At 40.7% G+C, this 19,166-nt stretch overlaps 2 protein-coding genes across 6 annotated transcripts in view; one reads left to right on the forward strand and one right to left on the reverse strand.

Annotated features, from left to right (window-relative positions):
- LOC307044915 (AP-3 complex subunit mu-1-like) lies at positions 1 to 6,805 on the forward strand. Of its 4 annotated transcripts, none has more exons than XM_079690353.1 (9): positions 1 to 219; positions 956 to 1,233; positions 1,597 to 1,768; positions 1,871 to 2,008; positions 2,503 to 2,588; positions 2,683 to 2,816; positions 3,076 to 3,283; positions 3,638 to 3,782; positions 3,858 to 6,805. In XM_079690353.1, the coding sequence occupies exons 2-9, from the start codon at positions 961 to 963 to the stop codon at positions 3,956 to 3,958; spliced, it is 1,257 nt and encodes a 418-aa protein (XP_079546479.1). In that variant the 5' UTR covers positions 1 to 219; positions 956 to 960; the 3' UTR covers positions 3,959 to 6,805. The 4 variants fall into 4 exon arrangements, with proteins under 4 accessions (XP_079546479.1, XP_079546481.1, XP_079546478.1 ...); XM_079690355.1 differs by lacking the exon at positions 1 to 219 and adding an exon at positions 243 to 322; XM_079690352.1 differs by lacking the exon at positions 1 to 219 and adding an exon at positions 299 to 425.
- The window catches only part of LOC307044911 (vinculin-like), a 23,294-nt gene continuing 9,509 nt past the window's right edge, over positions 5,382 to 19,166 (reverse strand). For both annotated transcript variants that reach the window (XM_079690347.1, XM_079690348.1), the window contains 17 exons: positions 18,453 to 18,613; positions 16,921 to 17,011; positions 16,679 to 16,826; positions 16,428 to 16,581; positions 15,665 to 15,840; positions 14,426 to 14,616; positions 13,469 to 13,668; positions 13,052 to 13,180; positions 12,798 to 12,947; positions 12,584 to 12,692; positions 12,077 to 12,379; positions 11,870 to 11,994; positions 10,520 to 10,705; positions 9,206 to 9,382; positions 7,957 to 8,160; positions 7,548 to 7,652; positions 5,382 to 7,220 (listed from right to left, as the gene is read on the reverse strand). In XM_079690347.1, coding sequence (XP_079546473.1) covers positions 7,074 to 7,220; positions 7,548 to 7,652; positions 7,957 to 8,160; positions 9,206 to 9,382; positions 10,520 to 10,705; positions 11,870 to 11,994; positions 12,077 to 12,379; positions 12,584 to 12,692; positions 12,798 to 12,947; positions 13,052 to 13,180; positions 13,469 to 13,668; positions 14,426 to 14,616; positions 15,665 to 15,840; positions 16,428 to 16,581; positions 16,679 to 16,826; positions 16,921 to 17,011; positions 18,453 to 18,613 — 2,756 coding nt within the window. In that variant the 3' untranslated portion in view covers positions 5,382 to 7,073. The remainder of the gene's footprint in view (positions 7,221 to 7,547; positions 7,653 to 7,956; positions 8,161 to 9,205; positions 9,383 to 10,519; positions 10,706 to 11,869; positions 11,995 to 12,076; positions 12,380 to 12,583; positions 12,693 to 12,797; positions 12,948 to 13,051; positions 13,181 to 13,468; positions 13,669 to 14,425; positions 14,617 to 15,664; positions 15,841 to 16,427; positions 16,582 to 16,678; positions 16,827 to 16,920; positions 17,012 to 18,452; positions 18,614 to 19,166) is intronic.

The following is a 19,166-nucleotide window of genomic DNA, read 5'->3' on the forward strand; positions in this document are numbered from 1 at the left end:
ATCAGGTCGACAAAGGAGTTTATCTCAAATTAAACTAGCCGGCATTAATTGTATTTCTTGGCTTATAGTGTTTGAATCTTTATCATGTAGTTTATTGATATGAACTTGTGACTGAGTTGTGTTAACGTGTGCATAGATCTGCAGGCGTCTCCTCGACTGCTCACCCAGTCTGCCGTCCTGGCACCAACTGACTGATATCTTTGGCACCGGAGTTAGCAGGTAAAACTTCCAACAATCTCAAACTTTGTACACATTATGCTCTGTTTAATACTGCTATGTCGCTGCTAGTCCTCTAACCCTCACGATTATTTCATTGTTTTTGGTAAACAAACAGATGGTTAAAATCTCGAAGTTGACAATGTCTGTTTGCTAACCAGCTGGGGAAGTTACCTGAGGTTTAAGTTAGTTAAATAGTATGACAGTAGGTAAATGTTGACAACAAAAGACACTGCGTCACACGTACATTTGCACTGTTTTGATTTGGGCACAATCAAATATTTGACAAAGAACATTTGGGTAAAACTGCTGATTTGATCTTCTATTATGTATTGTCTTTTTTTGATGCACCCTTAAAAAAAAAAAAAGTATAAATATATATCATTTAACATATTAGCTGTGTTTACACTATATGGACTCGTGCCATACTGAAATAACAGTCGAGGCAATCTATTCAGTAACCTTTTCACCATTTGTATTGTTTAAAGTTTCAGAAAAGTTATATGTTTTCTATTGTTGGTCAATAGTGCATCTTGTATGTTCTATAAACACCTATTTTTCTCACAAACTTGTACTTAACAGTCTTGTCTAGTCTTCCCGATAACTGTCTCTGTGTAATAACATTGAGGACAGATTCCTTGTATGTGCATTCATACTTGGTCAATAAAAGTTATCCTGAATCTATGTTCCACTCAATAAAACAGACCTCTACTAAACAACAACCATGTCATTGTTTCAGCTGAGATGATCCACAGTCTGTTCCTGATTAATCACGCGGGAGACATCTTCCTGGAGAAACACTGGAAGAGTGTCATCAGCAGGAGTGTGTGTGATTACTTCTTCGAGGCAAAGGAGAAGGCAGTTGAACCGGAGAATGTTCCCCCCGTGCTGCAGACCCCACACCACTACCTCATCTCCATTTACAGAGACAAGCTCTTCTTCCTGTCTGTCGTCCAGACTGAAGTCCCTCCGCTGTTTGTCATTGAGTTCCTGCACAGAGTGGCAGACACAATTCAGGTGTGATTAAACTCTTTATGCATTGATTATTGATTGATTTACTTATCTATAAATCAATCATGCAGGGCTATGGGGACATCGTGTTTGACTATAACCTTATCCATCATATTATTATTCATTAAAAGAAAACGACTACTAACGACGACTAAAAACTACTACTAAAAAAATCTATTTGCTATTTGTGATTCAAAATGAAGGTCATTTGTAGTATGTTTTAATACCATTGTAAGAGTTTTAAGCATACTTTATTTTAATATTGTGAATCAAAGTTGTGTTGGCCAGAATGATGGAGACACTGCATTTTCATATCATCCCATGGCTGTCTATTGTGTGCTTTAGTTTAACAGGTATTTTTATTGACAGGACTACTTTGGAGAGTGCACTGAAAGTCTAATCAACGACAATGTAGTGACCTTGTACGAGCTGTTGGAGGAGATGCTGGACAACGGCTTCCCCCTCGCAACAGAGTCCAACGTCCTCAAAGAGATGATCAGGCCTCCCACCATCTTGCGATCAGTGGTCAATACACTCACAGGTAAACAGAGGACACCTAACTCTGTTATAAAGGCTAAGCCATAATACGCTCTGTCTAATTATCTATGTGTACATTTCTGTTTTTTTTGGTTTTGTTTTCCAGGAAGCAGTAATGTCGGAGATAAACTACCAACAGGTCAATTGTCCAGTATCCCCTGGAGGCGAGCTGGTGTTAAATACACCAATAATGAGGCATATTTTGACGTAATAGAGGAAATAGATGCCATTGTGGACAAATCAGGTACAAACAAGCTCTCGTTGGATCACCACAGATAAAGCACCAGTTAGAAGTTACATTGTTCCCCTCTCTCAAACAACTAGGCTGTTATTAATACATCTCGTAATTATAGCTGCAGCTTGCTTAACCTTATGCTTAACCTCATTATGCTCAAACTGTGAACTCATTGTTTTCCACTAAAAGAAGAAATACAAAATCATATAATGACTAAGCTTGGCAATATTGCTGCTGCTTTTGATTTAGGAATTTTCACACACAGATCTCTTTGCAGCATTTCTTATTGGTCAGGACTTTTCAAACATCAAAATGATCAAACAAAGTTTAGATCTGATTTTTCTAAATAGGTTTCGGTGTAAAATACTGAATATAACTGAATACTCATTGTAGCCTATACCCACTCTACCACATCAAGTTGTACTTTTTTTTTACGATTTTGGCTAATATCAAATGGGCGCATCCTTACTTCAAACATGCTTGCATCTTCTTCAATATTTCAGGAACGACAGTGTTTGCCGAGATCCAGGGAGTAATTGAAGCCTCCGTGCGTCTCACTGGGATGCCTGATCTGTCTATGACCTTTATGGTGTGTTCTTTGCTTTCAGCTCTTTGTTGTGCTTATGTGGTCTACTTGTGTGAGTGGAAAATTCACCTGCCATTGTTGACATTTTTGATGACAGAATCCATCTCTTCTCGATGACGTGAGTTTCCACCCGTGTGTGAGGTTTAAGCGTTGGGAGTCGGAGCGGGCCCTCTCCTTCATCCCGCCTGATGGGAACTTCACACTCATGAACTATCATGTGAGCTCTCAAAAGTAAGCACAGACACAGACACACATGCATGTCTTAAAAAGTACCTGTGTAAATATGTTTTCTGTAACTCAACAATACAGTCTTTGTCCTGCTATTTCTTTGGGTAGAAGTGGAGAAAAACTCTAGTTTATGTTCCACAATAAAGATTTAAAATCGACATTGTTAACGTGTTTAGTCGTAAACACAAGCTAGTTGCTGCCTGCCTGCTGAGCTTGGCTGTTTATTGTAATCATGGTCAATTCTGTCTGTGTCCTTCCTCAGCCTCGTGACCATTCCGGTGTACGTGAAGCAAAACATCTGCTTCTTTGAGACGGGACCTTGTGGCCGCCTGGAAATCACAGTAGGACCCAAGCAGACCATGGGGAAGACAGTGGAGGCGCTGATGGTCACCATCCACATGCCTAAAGCTGTGCTCAGTGCCAACCTCACAGCCACACAGGGAAACTACAGCTACGACCTCGCTACCAAGGTAACCAAGTATTTACAAGGCCACCCTTAAGAAAAACTTAAATGATCATAGGTGTACGAATTGCTACCCCCATGTTACCTTGAATTTTTACAAATAATTTGTTTTTCTTGAATACCTTATCAAATATAAGAATAGAAATTTGCCAATGTAAGGTTCATAAGCTTTTAGCAAAAATGTGTGTGTTATGAAAGCTGTATACAGTACTGCTATATAAATGACCCTCAATTTATTATTTACAAGTTGTGTGAGGGATCAGTCGGATCAGAACTGGTGGTGTTGTGGAGAAAAAAGAACTGATGACAAAAATAAAATCTTTTCATCGTCCTTTCTAAGAGTATGTCTGTGTTTTATTAGGTGTTGGTTTGGGACATTGGAAAACTGAACCCCCAGAAGCTTCCCAACTTGCGAGGTAGTCTGAGTCTGCAGTCGGGGGCCCCAAAACCTGAAGACAACCCCTCACTCAACATTGACCTGAAGATTCAACAGTTGGCCATATCAGGTAAACAGACCTCTTATTTTTTTATTGAGGCCAAGATTCCTCATTGCTCACTATACTTCTCTCCTCTCTGTACAGGCCTTAAGGTGAGCCGTCTTGAAATGAATGGAGAGAAGTACAAACCGTTTAAAGGCGTCAAATACCTGACTAAAGCGGGAAACTTCCAGGTGCGGACCTGAGTAATGACTGTCAGGGTCAGAGGTCAACAATTCAATGTGCCAAATAGGGGGCAAGTTTATCAGCTCTCTAAAATGTCTTATCCTCTGACTCATTTGTATTAAGAACAGTTATTTATTATGTGTCTGGCGTTACATATATACAACTTTATGGTATATTCGGCCTGTAAGGGAAGCCTTAATAATGTGACCGTTTTGAAGTGCTATCTTATACAGAGATTAAGTGAGTGTTGCCAATGGGGAATTTGAAAAGGGACACTCGTAAGCACCACCTTGCTCCTCACTAAACCAACACACCTATACAATCGTACACACATGTTGCCTGAGAGTAAGCTGCCATGCCTTTAAAAACCTTTTTACATTATATAAAGGTAGAACGTTTTATACATCAATGTTTATTTTTTGAAAAATCTATTATATCTACGTTCTGAGTCACTGCAGTGTGTCTTTAAAGCAGGTATGTTTGCACACATTCACTCTTTAATGTGGCCTTGTAAGGTAGGTTAAGGTGCTACGTCACAGCACAAACTGCATATCTCAGACCCTAAGGGAAAGTACATTACAAAATATATATCTTTATATCTAAGGTACATTTGACTTATTGAGTACAACTATATCTGCATGGGCTACAGTGCATACAAGCTAGTGATTCAGTAAACCTGAAAGAAATCCTCACTTAATCCTGTATGCAACTTCTTTATTTCGCACAAGATTTGCACAATCAAGTGTCCTCGTGAAAAATACTTCTCAAAGCTCCTGTATGAAGTTGAATCTGTATTTCAGTGTATACTATTTCTTAAAAAGCTTTAAAATGATGTGTTCATGTGTGCTCTTTTAGCCATATCCACAGTATGGCTAGTTTTGGTTTACTAAAATAATGACTTTATCAGCTTTGCAGTCTGTTTAGGGATAATTCGCAAATGCTAGCATGCTAACACACTAATTGTAAACTGTTAGCATAGGGATGGTAGCATTTAGCTTACTTAAAGCATCTGTGTCCCTTGGAACAGTGTCACAGAGCTGTTGGCATGATGATAGACTGCATTTGGGAAGGTTAAGTTTACGATGTAAATTGGAAAGAACGTTTCATTTAACCATAGTTATTGTTTACGTGTGCTTTTTGAGTAATAATGAGGAATCTCCAATTAATTAAATACTGCATTCTTAGTCAATTCCAATTCATCCTAAACAGCTTTTCCATTTTCTCCTGGCTTCAAAGGGCATGTACATATGGCGGAAATGATCCTTATTTTGTGGAATTACATTTTCATTTTCAAGTTTACACTGTCATTTGAACAAATTCCTTTATGGGCTTCCATACCTGAACTGAACGGCTTCTCAAATCTTTCTACCGCACAACACTCACAACTCATTTTATATTCTGGTATGAGTAACTTACAGAAGGGGAATTTAGAGGCAGACTCCATTAATCATTATTAGTCTTTTATTCTTCCAAGGCACAGCAGATGTGTTGGCAGGGCGACAAGCTATCAGAGTACATTCAGGGTGTAAAGACATCAGGTACACACAGAAGTTCACCCCGTTGTGAATCAGTGACTGCTACATGCTCAGTAGCACCAAATAAAGAGGAAAATGTGGTTAACATGTAGAGCCCTGACTAACCATCACGGGGGCGGCTTACTAATACTGATAAAGTGAAGAGGCTTCACTCATACACACGCATACAGATTCTTCATGTAATAGTTGAATTTACCCAGCCATTGTAAAAGTGTGCAATAAAACTTGATGAATGACTGTTGCAAATGAAATGTATGTATTCATTAATCAGATTGCGTTTAATATTGAGTTACCAATCATAAATCAATAGTCTGCTGTGTAATTATTCCAGACAAAAACCTACAACAAATAAAAAACACTGGCATCACTGCCTGATAATCAAATATAACGTTTTTTGTTCTTAAACCACCGGGGTTAAGTCTGTGTGAAGATTATGCTTCAGAGCATTTAGGATGGGACTACTGAGCTCATACATGGAGAGTGGAAATCTAAATGCAGGAGGTTGATGGCTTTTAAAATGACTTGTATTGATATTTGAATTTCGAATAAACTACCCAAACAGTTCAACTGTTACAGAGAGAGTAAAGTAACAAAGCACCACAATTTGTTTAAAAAAAAAAGAAAATACTCTTTTTCTTTTGCTAAGAAAAAATAACAGACCTCAAAAAGTACCTCAGAAGAAAAAGTTCTGTTTTGATATTTGCAAGAACCTGAATTGTAATAGATTATATGAAGTTTACAGTCATGTAAAACAAATCCTTTGGCATTATTCACTGTTAAAGTTGAATAAAGGTTAAACAAAGAACTCAAACACACATTAAAAACATCTCAACTCACCTCTTCCTTCCCCTTACTGACATTCATGCAGCAAATATCATGTGAAAACCTCTTATCAACTGAGCACAAACCTTCCTGTAATCAACATTAGTTATTGACAACCATACATTTTTTTAAATATACAATCATTTTTCGAAACTGTATCATTTGCCTATAAGTCCGAACAATTTAATCCAGAAGACCTTTTTAGTTCTTCAAGTATAAAAATTACCGGACAGCAGTGATGATGTTTCCCCTTTGAATTATTCTTGAGTTAACAACAGTGTTATTAACGTAAACATGAAGAGAGGAGAGCTCAGCGGCCAACACAAGACTCCACACTTTAGAGTCAAACTCAGTGTTTAAAGCTCCTAGCTGAGTGTCCATTAAACAAATAATGACTGTATGTACAATAGACAATAAGAAACTCTCACTGAAAGAACTGAATTAAAAGTAAATGTCTTCTAGTAGATCAGTATCTTAAATGTCATAATTTGCCTTTAGAAAATAGAAAAATGTCCATGCAAAAAATATATACCTACTCTTGTAACACAACATACCAAAAATATATATTATAAACTGTCACAGATAAGCCTACGTGATTCCACAGTTACAGATAAAGAGAGCTGGAGAGCAAAGCTGAACTCGATTTAATAAACCTGCATGGTACCTATCATCAGTTTCCTCTTTGAATAAGTGCACGTTTACTCATGATGAGTATTGCTACCTTTACCCGAGGTGTGCTATCAGAGCTAAGTTTGACAGTTTCAGTGAGCAGGTTGGATTATTGGTACCAGGGGGTCTTGCGCACCCAGCGAAGTGTGCATCCTGAATCTGTGCGGATCTTGATGGAGGCTGCTTCTGCTTCTCTGACCGTCTCCTTCACCGACTGCATCAGATTCTGTGCGTTGTGCACCAACATGTCTGTGGCCTGGACAAGAATACATTTGGAATTGAAGCAGACGGTGATGAAATGACAACAGACAAAATGAAGAAAGGACATCAAGAGGAAGTATTCAGCAGTGGTGCAAAGTAAGTACAATTATTTCTGTACTGTGCTTAGGTACATGTATATAAGTGTTTTCTACCACTTTCTAACCTCTACTATGCATTTATAATCCAGGAATAAAATATATATGGGTCTGAAATTGGCCCCATGCATCATGAGTGCTTTATATTTAGCATTAACAGACTTGGGACAGAGAGAGTGCTGGTATTGAAGTGGCACTCCATATTGTGTGAAATGTATGGAGTTTACCTGCTCTGACTCATCTTCACTAATGTTTGTTCGTCCCAGCATGGTGGCTTTGACAGTAGAGAGGATCTTCAGCTGAGTGCTGATGGTAGGGATTCGTTCACACACCTTTGAAAGGAGAAAAACATGCAAATTAAACGTTTTTATATCTGTCTGTGCATAGATAGATAACTAATGGGCCTACACACAAAGGCGGAGGGGCTTGAATTGTCCACATTCACCTACAAAATGTCACTATAAGAGACACTACCTACCACAAAGAGATGCAAAATAATCACAAGAAAAAGGATCTTAACAACCACAAAGACATGACATCTGTGTCTTGTTCTTGTTTGGGATACGTGGGGCCATGTATGTCGGTTCCCAGGTGCCCATTGTCTTGCAATCCGTCTATGTGTATGAGTGTACTCACCTGCAGCAGGTTGGTTCTGATGCGTCTGTCAGTGCACTGCTTGGCCACTTCCTTAGCCAGTCTCGTCACCTCATCGGACGCCTTGGCGATGTCCTTAGCACACTGAATCAGCGCTCGTTTGTTCCCACTTCCACCACGCACCAGCCGAGACATTTCTGCCATTAGCAGAGCCATCCGCTTGGCTGCACCGATGATGTCGTTACCCTGAAGAGAGGTAGAGGAGTAGGGGGTAGAGGAGGAAGCAGTAAGAACTGTGAGAAATATATAGGAGAGGAGCATGGCTTTGGTTAAATAGTGGGAATGCAAAGGGAACTTTTCAAAATGTTTGTGATTATCATAATGTAGGATACAGAAAATAATAATCCTGGTGCTTTGTAGGAATTCATTTCAACTACAAATGCAAAACAGCCACAATAGTTACAAGAAGAAAGCTGCATGCAGTGTCAGTGCAAGTTACCACGTATATTTTAACCTTAATGAAAGAAGGTTATTGACACATTTGTATCCATAGTGAAGGGAAACAGTGTTGAGGTCCTCACATCACAGCCATTGTGACTAGGTAAGTACATATTAGGTGATGTTCACAGTGTTGTAGCCATCAGTACGCACTACGCACGCTGATACTAAGAAGCAGAAGCAAGTGTTTATACCAGGCAAGCAGGCAGTCTAATGTCAAAACTACATCACCCAGAATTCTTTGGGAAACTGTCATCCTTGGCCTCACAGGTTGGCAAGACATTGAGTGACCATAAGAGATGGACTTGTGAAGCCAGTGGCAAATGTATCCAGGTGGTGCAACAAACAAACTTGCCATTCAAACAATCCGTAACCTTTAGTGCAACCTTAGCGTAGTGTCAGCATAAGTGTGAAAACCATGTCTGAGTGCGATGCATTTCCATGATTCAGTGCTCAGTATTTGCACACTTATCAGCTTCTCCAGTGTTACTTTATCCTGCAAAGCGCGGATGTGTGGATCACTTTTCTGTACGCATGCGTAGATGTGTGTGTGTTGGTGGTCAAACAGCTGTATGGATCCCAGCAGCGCAAAATATTAGGAACCATATAGTGCTGTACAGAGCTTAGTTTCTGCAATGATACAAAATCCAATTGGCTTTTTTATGAGAAAACCAGCATCATGCAAACTTCCTGTGTATCATCTTTGCAGCGCTCTATTTCCAAACACTGCCTGACCCTGTCTGGTTGTGTGTGCACCTATGATGTGCACTCATGTGCATGTGCGTGCGCAGACCTTGCTGGACCACTTGCGCGCCATCTGGTGGAGAGCCTGGGCAGCTGCCAGCATGGGTTGATTGACAGGCTGGTTGGAGGGCATCATCAGCAGTTCTGGCTCATAGTCATCCTCACCATCAGTAAACTCATCTTCATCATAAACCTCTCTCTCCTCTACTGCCTCCTCCTCCACAGGCTGGGTGGAGTGGAGGGGGGTGGGTTGTTGGTTGTGGGTAGAGGATCAATTGGGATGGGAAGGAAAGGTAGGGACACAAAGAAAGGGGGGATGAGGAGGAAAATAAAAGGAGGAATGTGGAGAAAAGGGAGAAAGCCAGGGATGGCAGGAGGGAATGAAGCATGGGAGAAGGAGGCATTTAGTACAGTATGGAGGCACGGAATGGAAGAACAGAGGACAGGATTTACAGGAGGGAGGAGGGGCGAATACAAGCACTGTGGAGAAGGGGGGAGTGGTGGGGTGAAACTGCACGCGCAAGCAAAGATGGGGCAAAACATATGAAAGAGTAGATGGTGTGGGCAGGTAGCAGATGGATGACATGCCTTACTGAGCATTTGCTTAATAAAACAAGATCTCACTGTAGCCCAAACCAGTGCTTTGCATTCTAATGTATCTATGAGGCTAGCAGTGTGCTGGGAATGTGCTTAGTGTGACCCAATGCCACGAAAGGTAAGAGATCCTTTGTGCCCGGTTTCCAAAGACACCTCTGATGCATAGATTATTATGGAAAAACGGTCAACTATAAAGGGGAAAAGAGTGATGAGCTTTACAAAGGCAGCAAGAGGGCGTTATTCCTGAATAATGAATAGTTATTTTTACAGATTCATTGTTACACAGTTCTTCCATGCAAAATACTCGACACACACATACAGGACATACACCAACAGTGATAGGAGAAAGAATACAAAGTCTACTGCAAATACAGTGTTCTTGTTATGACTTGCCTGGATTGTTTCCTCCAAATTACTGTTTTTCCTATATACTTTGTTCATGTAAGTTTTTTACAAGCATGAGCGGATGAGAGCTTCCAGTTATCCCTCTGAAGTTGGAATCGGGTCATTAATCTCCACATTTCAGCATGAAAACTCAAAGTTCCAGGAAAAACTTGATTTCAGGATATTTACAGATTATGAAATGGCACCAAGTGTATTATAGCCAACACAGAAAAAAAGTGAAACCACTTCAGTCATTCCTACTAACATGACACAGGGATATTATGAACCAGCTGGTGTATTTTACCAAGAACTGTATGTAAGAAATTAGACATGTTTGATGGAGTGGATGTGTTAACTTTGATCCATGTTTATGTGAACTGACCTTGCTGGACCACTTGCGGGCCTCGTCGTGCAGCTGCCGGGCGGCCACCATCATGGGCTCGCTGAGCACCTCCCCAACCTTTTGCTCTGGGAACTCCTCGTCCTTCTCCTCCGGAGGCGGGGGCCGAGGGGGGGGCACTTCGCCCTCTGGCAAGGGCGGCTTAGGTGGCGCCTGCTCATCACTCACCTGGGAAAAAATGATATTGATATTTTTGGTTGTCACACACACTGTATGTTGTCGATTAGATGTAGTTTGTGAACAAATGAAAAAGTGACATTTGCAACATGCAGTGGTTGTACCAATGAAGAAGAAAGGTTTACACATAACATCTGGTTAACGTTTCGGGCCTGTTTGAACTCTTATCACATTTAAATGCAGTTGCTATAAGCTCCTTGTCTTTAATGTTTGTCCTAACATTATCTTTTCTACAATACATCTGATTGCTTAAAATGTTTAAATTATTTTCACACTAACCATAATGAGATATAGACCATTTCTTATTTCAAAATGAAAGCCCCTGAGTAACCGGTTAAACATTTAAATTGAAAGAATTTCTCTACTATAGTAAATATTATATAATGTATGTAATTTTCCAGGAAAATATTAGTGAGTATACACTGGGTAACACCCACCCTCCCATTTTCAATTACACCTGAAGGCTCCCCACTCTAATGGGTGTCCTGCTCTAGGACACAGAGCAGCTCCACTGGAGCAGCTGGCAGTTCAAGGTCACTACCAGAGAGGATGAAAAATGCCTTTTTCCCTCTGTTTAAAGGGATAGCTCTAGAGGGGTTATGCGAGTACTTTTCGTAGTCAGCGTATTACCGACAGTAGACTGCGGTCGGCAGGCCCCTTTGGTGTTTTAAAGGGTTAGTTCATATTGTGTTGGAAAGTTATAAGATAAAATAAGATAGAGCTTTATTGTCTCCCTTAGGAGAAATTTGTCTTGGGCATCGAGATAATAAAATAAAAATAAACATTCAGGTCAATCAGTCATAGATACAGAACAGAGATCACATATCACATGGCAAAGAAACAAACAAGAAACATACAGGTACAGCACTTTCCCTATTGCACATATCCCTATTGTACATACATAATCAAATATTGTACTTTTCCCTATTGTATTTATACATAAATCAAATATTGCACTTTTCCCTATTTTATTTATACATAAATCAAATATTGCACCTTCCCTACTGTATTCATTCACAAATCAATATTGCACTTTCCCTATTGTGTCCATACCTATTTAGTATTTACACATAATGCACTTTCCCTATGACACTTTATGTGTCATTTAAGGTTTACTGTGCAGGAAAGGAAATGTGTGTGTTTGAATGTGCTTACATGGAGCTGGTCCAGGTCAGGTGGGGGCGGAGGGAAGTCGGGCTCCTGAGGTTGGAAGGCTTCTCTAACTTTTCCGACTGCAGCCAGGATCCTCAGACAAGAGTCCAAATAGGCCTTTTGCAGAGCTGTGGAGGAACAGGTGCAGCATAGTGAATAAGCCTGAAATACAGTATCTTGAACATGTGTTTGCATAGTGCACGGCTGTACCTTTATCTTGTATGTTCCCAGCCACGGCTTTAGCATCCATCACCATGGGAGAGATGGTGTGTGAGAGGATGTCTGATGCGTTTTTCACCGTGTCTCTGAACCGCGGATCCTCAGAGTTTTCCACTTCCCTCTTAGCCACCAACAGGACCCGATTGGCTCGTCTTGCTATGCTTGTTGCCCCGGCAACAAGCATTTGGGGCTGAACATTCGCCATGGCAACTCGGCACTTGTCGATGTCTTTCTTTATAGCCTCCTCAGAAGCATCCAACAGAGATTTGGTGTCGATGGCCTCGTCAACCAGACCTGAGGGCACGGAAACACCCAAGTTATATTTGTTTTACTGTTTTAAGGTATTATTATTTTATTTTTTTTGTGAAGAAATTTGAGATGCTGTTCTTTGAAAAATGCTATACAAATAAACCTTATTTAATACTTGCCACTTACTTACTTTGGAATCAACACTTTTTATTATTTAAATAACACAAGAAATGTTAAGAAAATCCTCACCAGTGAGTTTCTCTACATTGTCAATCCACTGATTCTTCATGGTGTCAAAGTGCTCGTATGCGGCTTTATTCCCAGGATTTTTCAACAAGATCACAGCAGCCGTTGTCACCTGGACATCAACAAACATGTCAGACAGTGTAGGAAAGACACTGAACATGGTTTGCCCAGTGTTTGCAATCGTGCATATCAGTGACAGAAAAAACAAAAATAGCACCTGTGGTGTGAGATCCCTGGCATGTTTCACAGCAGCATGTATCCCCTCTACTGTACTCTTATTGGCTGATCCCACGGCAGCAGCCTTCTCTGCGGTCGCCCCCAGACGGCCTGCATGGGCCTCAAAGTTCCCTGCACGCTCTTCAAAAACCTACAACAAACATTCATATTGCTTTAGAATTCTCTAACCATAATCTTTCTTTGGATTTGTATTCTTTACACACCTAACAGCACAGATTTTCTAACGCTACAGACCTCCTCTCTGTTAGGGGCCTCAGGGGGAGCGGTTGCTGCCACAGCCAGCAGTTTGATAGGGGTGGTGGTGTCACTGAAAACGTCCGATACCTCCTGGGTCATCACCTCCTGCATGTGCCGCCTCAGGTCCTAGTAGAAGCAAAGTGTTAAATCCGTCCTCTAGGTGGAGCTCTGAGCCAATACTTTGAGCACAGAACATCCTTGCATCATCGTGTATACACTACTCCATGTTTCTATGGATGCAGCATTCAATGTAAATATTCTATATTTCTTCTACATCATTTAACTCACAATTCCCGTATTTTGTATATTTAGTAACTTTACATTTGTACATTCATTTTCTAAATAACTTCTGTGGGTTTGAGCACTGATACTCTGTGGTAGTAAATGTGTGTGTTTGTGGAACCGTTGAGCTACCTTGAGGCTGTCCTGCAGTTGTGCGGCAGTAGCTCGTGCATGCGGAGCCTCAGCCTCGCCCCTGCTAGCCATGTCTGCCAAATTTGTCATTAGACCTTCTGTTCTGTCGCAGCGTCCAATCATATCCTGCCGGTACGGGCCTATCAAGCCTCCTGCCAGCCTCTTTCCTTCACCCACCATCCCTCTGATCGCTGCCTGACCTGGGGAGGGACACAGGACACAAGTCATTCTCACATCACATCTGGATACACTCCAGTGTCTTTAATACAAATCATTACACATCCTTATATAGACATGAACCATCTCTGAATGGAAGCACAGTGTTTTCGTAAATGTTGTTAACATGGTCTCATAAATTCTAAAAATACAAGGGGTGAGAAATGACTTCTGTGTATTAGACAAGTTGTCATAGTTTCTAGGAATGTGATGTGATTAATATCTATAGTGTTATAGTGGTAATATCCTCTAAGCAAGCATATAGTGGGCGGGTACCTGTGTTCCACTGTAGTATCTCACACTCTGCTCCCATAGGGAAGCATGGGAGGAAATAGGAAACAAGCAAATGAAGAAACAGGGACACAGCAACAGGCATCAAACAAAAATGTTAAAAGCAACACAATTCTTCCTAAATGACTAAATAAGTTAGTCATTCAGTGACTCACTGCGGGCATTTAAGGAAATGACATCAATCACCAACACAGTCATTTCTGTACCACATTTAGAAATGTTTTAAAATGGCTGCTGAATGATGAAAACGTGAGAATGTATGTCCTCCTCATGGACCTTAAACACTTCACATCTTTCATGATCCCATAACTGTTCAGAGTCCTGGGAGCTGACCACTTTCACACACTTTCCATCATCCACACAGGCTGACAAAAGGCATGGAAGGTCGGAGCGTTTATTTTTGAACTACTAAATCAGCCCTCCCTAGAGCCGTCATCCAACCCCACTCACCTACTCCTCTGTCTTCCACTCCGGGGTTGCTCACCCAGCGGAGGGCCTGCTCCATCTTGCCCTCCAGGGTGACATCAGGTTTGGCCGGTCTCATGTTGGCCACAGCACGGTTGGTTTTGGACTGCAAGTTCAGCAGCGCCGCTCCGATCTGCTTTGCCAATGCACGGGCCTCTGGGCTGTCCCCTTTACCCCTGAGAGAGTAACAGATAGAGACGATTAAAGGGAAAACCTACATTTGTAAAAGCCATGTGGTACAGAAATACATCGGGGAGACACCACAGGGTATGACACTGTTTTTTACAGCTCAAAACAGTTTGGGCTCTTTGGCTTTAATAAGTATTTTTTATGACAAGCAGAAAGAAACTCACCCATGGTCCGCAATATTTATTATGCTGTTCACCTGTAGTGTCTCCCCTTAAATACAGACTTCAAACCTGACAAATGTCGCACCATACCCCTGTTTTACACCGCCTTAAAGGAAAATACTGTCAAAGGTTGATGCCACCTTTTGTCAACATACATTTTCTATTAGTGTAACTAGAAATGATGATAAAATGTTCATACAGATTCTGATCTAGGTCTATATTTCTGCTACAACAGCTCCAAGTAATTTATTGTGAATGTTTCATTAATGACAGATCTAAGGCCAGTTTTACAGTTTATTAGTCAGCGTACTAGTGGATCCACATCTATCTCCTTTGAGAGTCAAGATCCATAGCTGTTGTGTTGATCTCGGTAACAGCTGGCTCATTTAATTTGCTTGTCATGTTTATCTCAGTTTTCCTTGTATGGTCAATACTAGCAGCCAGTGGATCTGGAGTACAGAAAATACATTTGTAATGGTGACTCATCCCGCTGTGAGGGAACTAACTTACGATTAACGGTTAAAAACCAAATGACCTGGCCATCAGACTGCATTTGAATTGTATTTCGAATAGGAAATTATGTGGCACAACCTTAAATTGAGTTGTATTTTCCTTGTTTTGACCCCGATACTGTAACTAACCCTCCACCAAAATACCAAAGACCCATCTGTCCCGCAACATATTCAAACAGAAACCTTAATGTAGGACTGATGCCTATGGTCGACAGGCAACAACAGATTTTCCAGGCAGGTAGAATATGCCATCTATTGATGACATGACGTTGCTGTTTAAACCTAGAAAAACAGGGTCTAAAAATTACATAGAGTCACAACACATCATTGGTCGTGCATGTGTCAGAAGAAGGAAATCGTACTGTCTGCGTAGCTCCACCAGTCTGGCGGTGAGGCCTGCGATCTCGCTGATGGAGCGCAGGATGTCGTCCCTCTCTTTGGGGTCTTCACAGAGATCGGCGATGCGTTTGGCTTCTGCGAGTAGCGCTCTGATTTTCTCCTCCCCCTCAGGGCCGCCATTAGGATCAGCCAGCCAGGCCTAAAAAGGTAAATATATGGCTTAGTTCTAATCTGATGGAAATTGAAACATAAATCTGTAACTTCAAGGCTGGGAAAGGTTTGCCTAACATTGTATATGTAGCCTTTAGCTGACTCACACTAGCTTACAACCTTAAATTATTTACAGAAATGTCATACAAGCTAAGGATTAACAGGTATTGATGATATTGACACTGAATTTTGAGGGGGAAAAAAAGGAAATATGGATACCAAAATGATAATATACATATGATACAGATGTGTTGGGAGATTATTTATCAGGTGATATGGTTGCCTTTTTCACTATCCATTAGGGTGAGTGTTCTTTTTGTGCACAGTTGTGGTTACAGACTTTTTCTCCACCTTCATGCACTCACATTATTTTGTAATACATTTGTCAACAAAAGAGACGAAATGTACAATAAACAAAGTTAAAGGTAAATTTAAGTGAAGATATTGTGTAATGAAAAACTGATATTGGGACAGCCCTAAATCAAATAGAACAAATGGGACAGAAAAAGTCTTAATAGGATACAGGGAGGAGGGAGGGATTGCATGGATTACTGTGCCGTTGCTGTTTAATCTGACCTGTGCAGCATCCAGCCTCCTGGCTATGGACTGCTTGGCATTGATTAGAGCCTCCAGCCTACGAGCAGCATTGTCCACTTTGCCGAATAACAAGTCCAAGCCCTGCGAGCACTGGCCTGCACGCTGCACACACCCCGGGGTCGGGCCCTGTCCTCTGTCATAAAGGAAAAACACACAAGTTGCAAAATGACATGAAGACAAGGAAATAAATATAACAGTTTAATTGACAGTCCCTTTTAATGACACACTACCTGGCTCGGAGATCTGCAACCTGGTCACTCATTTGTCCCAGAGCCTTACTGGTTGCCAGTATATCTTTCCTCTCCTTTCCGGCACAAAGCTCTCCCACCTTGCCAGCTTCATCCAGAATCACACGCAGGGCGACCTCACCGGGGTCTCCTGGGGACAACGACACACCACAGGATGGATCACATTGTTGAAAAACATAAAATATATTACGTTTTGTAGCAAAGAGCAGAAAAGGTCCCGCTACCTGGTTGTCCATGGGGGTCTTTGAGCCACCCTTTAGCTTGTGCCATCTTTGACTCAATCAAAGCCAAATATCTCTTCAAAGCCTCCATATCCTGAGGGGAGAGAGGAAAGTAGCTCTGTCAAAACATACCAAGACACAGCTTCACATTACGGGATACTGTAAATAAAGTGTTCCGAGGAATAACTTTGGACGTTTTTATTTGTACATTTTGTATCAATAATCGTGCTAAAAATAAATAATAATTTAATGTATCTACTGTGTCTAATTGTGGGCTGTCTACCTGGCAATCCAAAAAACTCAAATGATCTTTAAGCAGTACAAAATAAACTATCTATCTTGAATAATTAGGGTCAATAATTTGCACTCATGCTTATTGGTTCCAGTCATTTGATTGGCCTAATACATCGTGACATTTGATTGGCTAAATACACCAATTTAAAGGAGATATTTAAGCGAGGCTAACCATCTCATAGCTAACCACAAAATATTAGGTAAAGAGAAAAAAATCTGTTTTCGAACTCAGAGGGGACGGAACCGCTTAAGTGGAAATGTTCAATACACCTCATCTATTACGGATATGTCTGGACACCAAGCAGCTTATTCTATAATTCATGACCTGAGTGGAGGAAGAGTCCTAGTGAGCCTGCTGTTACCGAACACACTGACAGTAAGTGCTAATCACAACTCATACACAGGGTATGTCAACAGCAAACACACACACAAGCACACAAACAGACAGATCATTGTCTGAAAGCTGTGTGCAGAGAAACATGCAGGGTTACAGGTTAGACTAGGGAAACAAATCTCAACTCTATCAGTAAATGATCTTGTGGCACAATGTCTAACTCATGTGCCAAAAATAAACATTTCAGAGAGACTTAATCTGCATTTTATGTACTACTGACAGCTCTACCACACAGTTACACAAACATAAGCAGCACAAGAAGGAAAACAACATGACTAAAAACAGGTTTAATTTCTAAAGCAGTTCTTCTTAAAAAGCATATTTGCTTATAATTGTCATCTGTTTCAAGCCATTTGACTCAAATGGACAATTAAAGACAAACAGATGCACAAAGGGACAATATAACGGTCAGTGGATTAAAACACATGACACACTTATTGTTCAATCCAAGCATGACAGATACATAGTTAAGCATAAGGAAATACTTCCTCCACTCTCTCACAGACAAACATGCATGCTGGAAACTGCAGAGCTGGAGAGAAACAGGCTTACCTTCTACAGGGAGGAAAAGAATGGAGGAGAAAGGTAAAGAAAGAAAAGAAAAAGAAAAACCAAGAGTTATACTAACGAGCCAAAAGAAAAAGTGGAGACAGAAAGTAAAGAGTGATTCTTTGTTTAGTCTGCAGAACAGAGGGATGTGTGGATAGAGTGTGTTGCTATGTGTGTGCAAACAGGCGCTCAAAAGCAAAAGTGATTTTCTGATTCAGGTTTGGGAGGATTTTTAGTATGTTTTTGGGGTTAGGGGTATACAATTAAGAACTTCTGATTTGTGCAAACCAGGTTGTACCTTATTGGCCCAGGCGTCTTCATCCCATGTAGTGAGCTGTAAGACTCTTATGATCTCGTGGATTTCAGCGCTCATCTTTTCAAAGGTAAATCTCCGGTTCATCTCTGCCTCTTCAACACCGGCACCGCGACTGGTCTTAGTTGATACAAAAATCTTAATAGCTGAAGACAGAAACATTTATGTATTTGTCATTACATATGACACCAGAAATGTCAAAATATTATACAAAAAGAACACTACCATCAGAAAATGTAACATTGTTTATAATAATTGAAATACTTTACAGCTGAATTCATCCTTTGTCGTTAAAGAGGTTTAACATGCGACTGGCAAATTATCTGCAGTTATATTTAAACCACTGAATAAGGCAGTTTCAGGTTTTAATGTGAAAATGTTACATTTGACCCCTTGTCTGCTTCAACAAAAACATTTCACAATTTTGGATCAATTAAAGTATATATTATCTTTATCTTAAAGTTATAGAGTGGTTTGTGATCTTGCAAGACAAAGCTACACAAAGCCAAACTTTCTGACTTTACAGCCACAGAATAAGGGAGTTTTTGAATAAACATTTGAAAGAGTGTTTCTCTCCTCTGCTGGTGCAGTATACAAAGCAGCTAGTGGGCGATGTAGTCTGTCCCCAGCAACTAAAGACTGTAATTATCAGCGTTGCTATAACAACAGTTTCATGCTCAGTGAACCTTGCTGTCGTTT

Source organism: Notothenia rossii, assembly GCF_949606895.1.
Source record: "Notothenia rossii genome assembly, chromosome: 6".
In the NCBI taxonomy this organism is placed as follows: Eukaryota; Metazoa; Chordata; class Actinopteri; order Perciformes; family Nototheniidae; genus Notothenia; species Notothenia rossii.

Excerpts from the sequence above, each read along its gene's own strand:
- LOC307044915 (XM_079690352.1), top strand. Across the intron at positions 1,234-1,596 it reads GAGTGGCAGACACAATTCAG|GACTACTTTGGAGAGTGCAC; the intron begins GTGTGATTAAAC and ends TTTTATTGACAG. Across the intron at positions 1,769-1,870 it reads AGTGGTCAATACACTCACAG|GAAGCAGTAATGTCGGAGAT; the intron begins GTAAACAGAGGA and ends TTTGTTTTCCAG.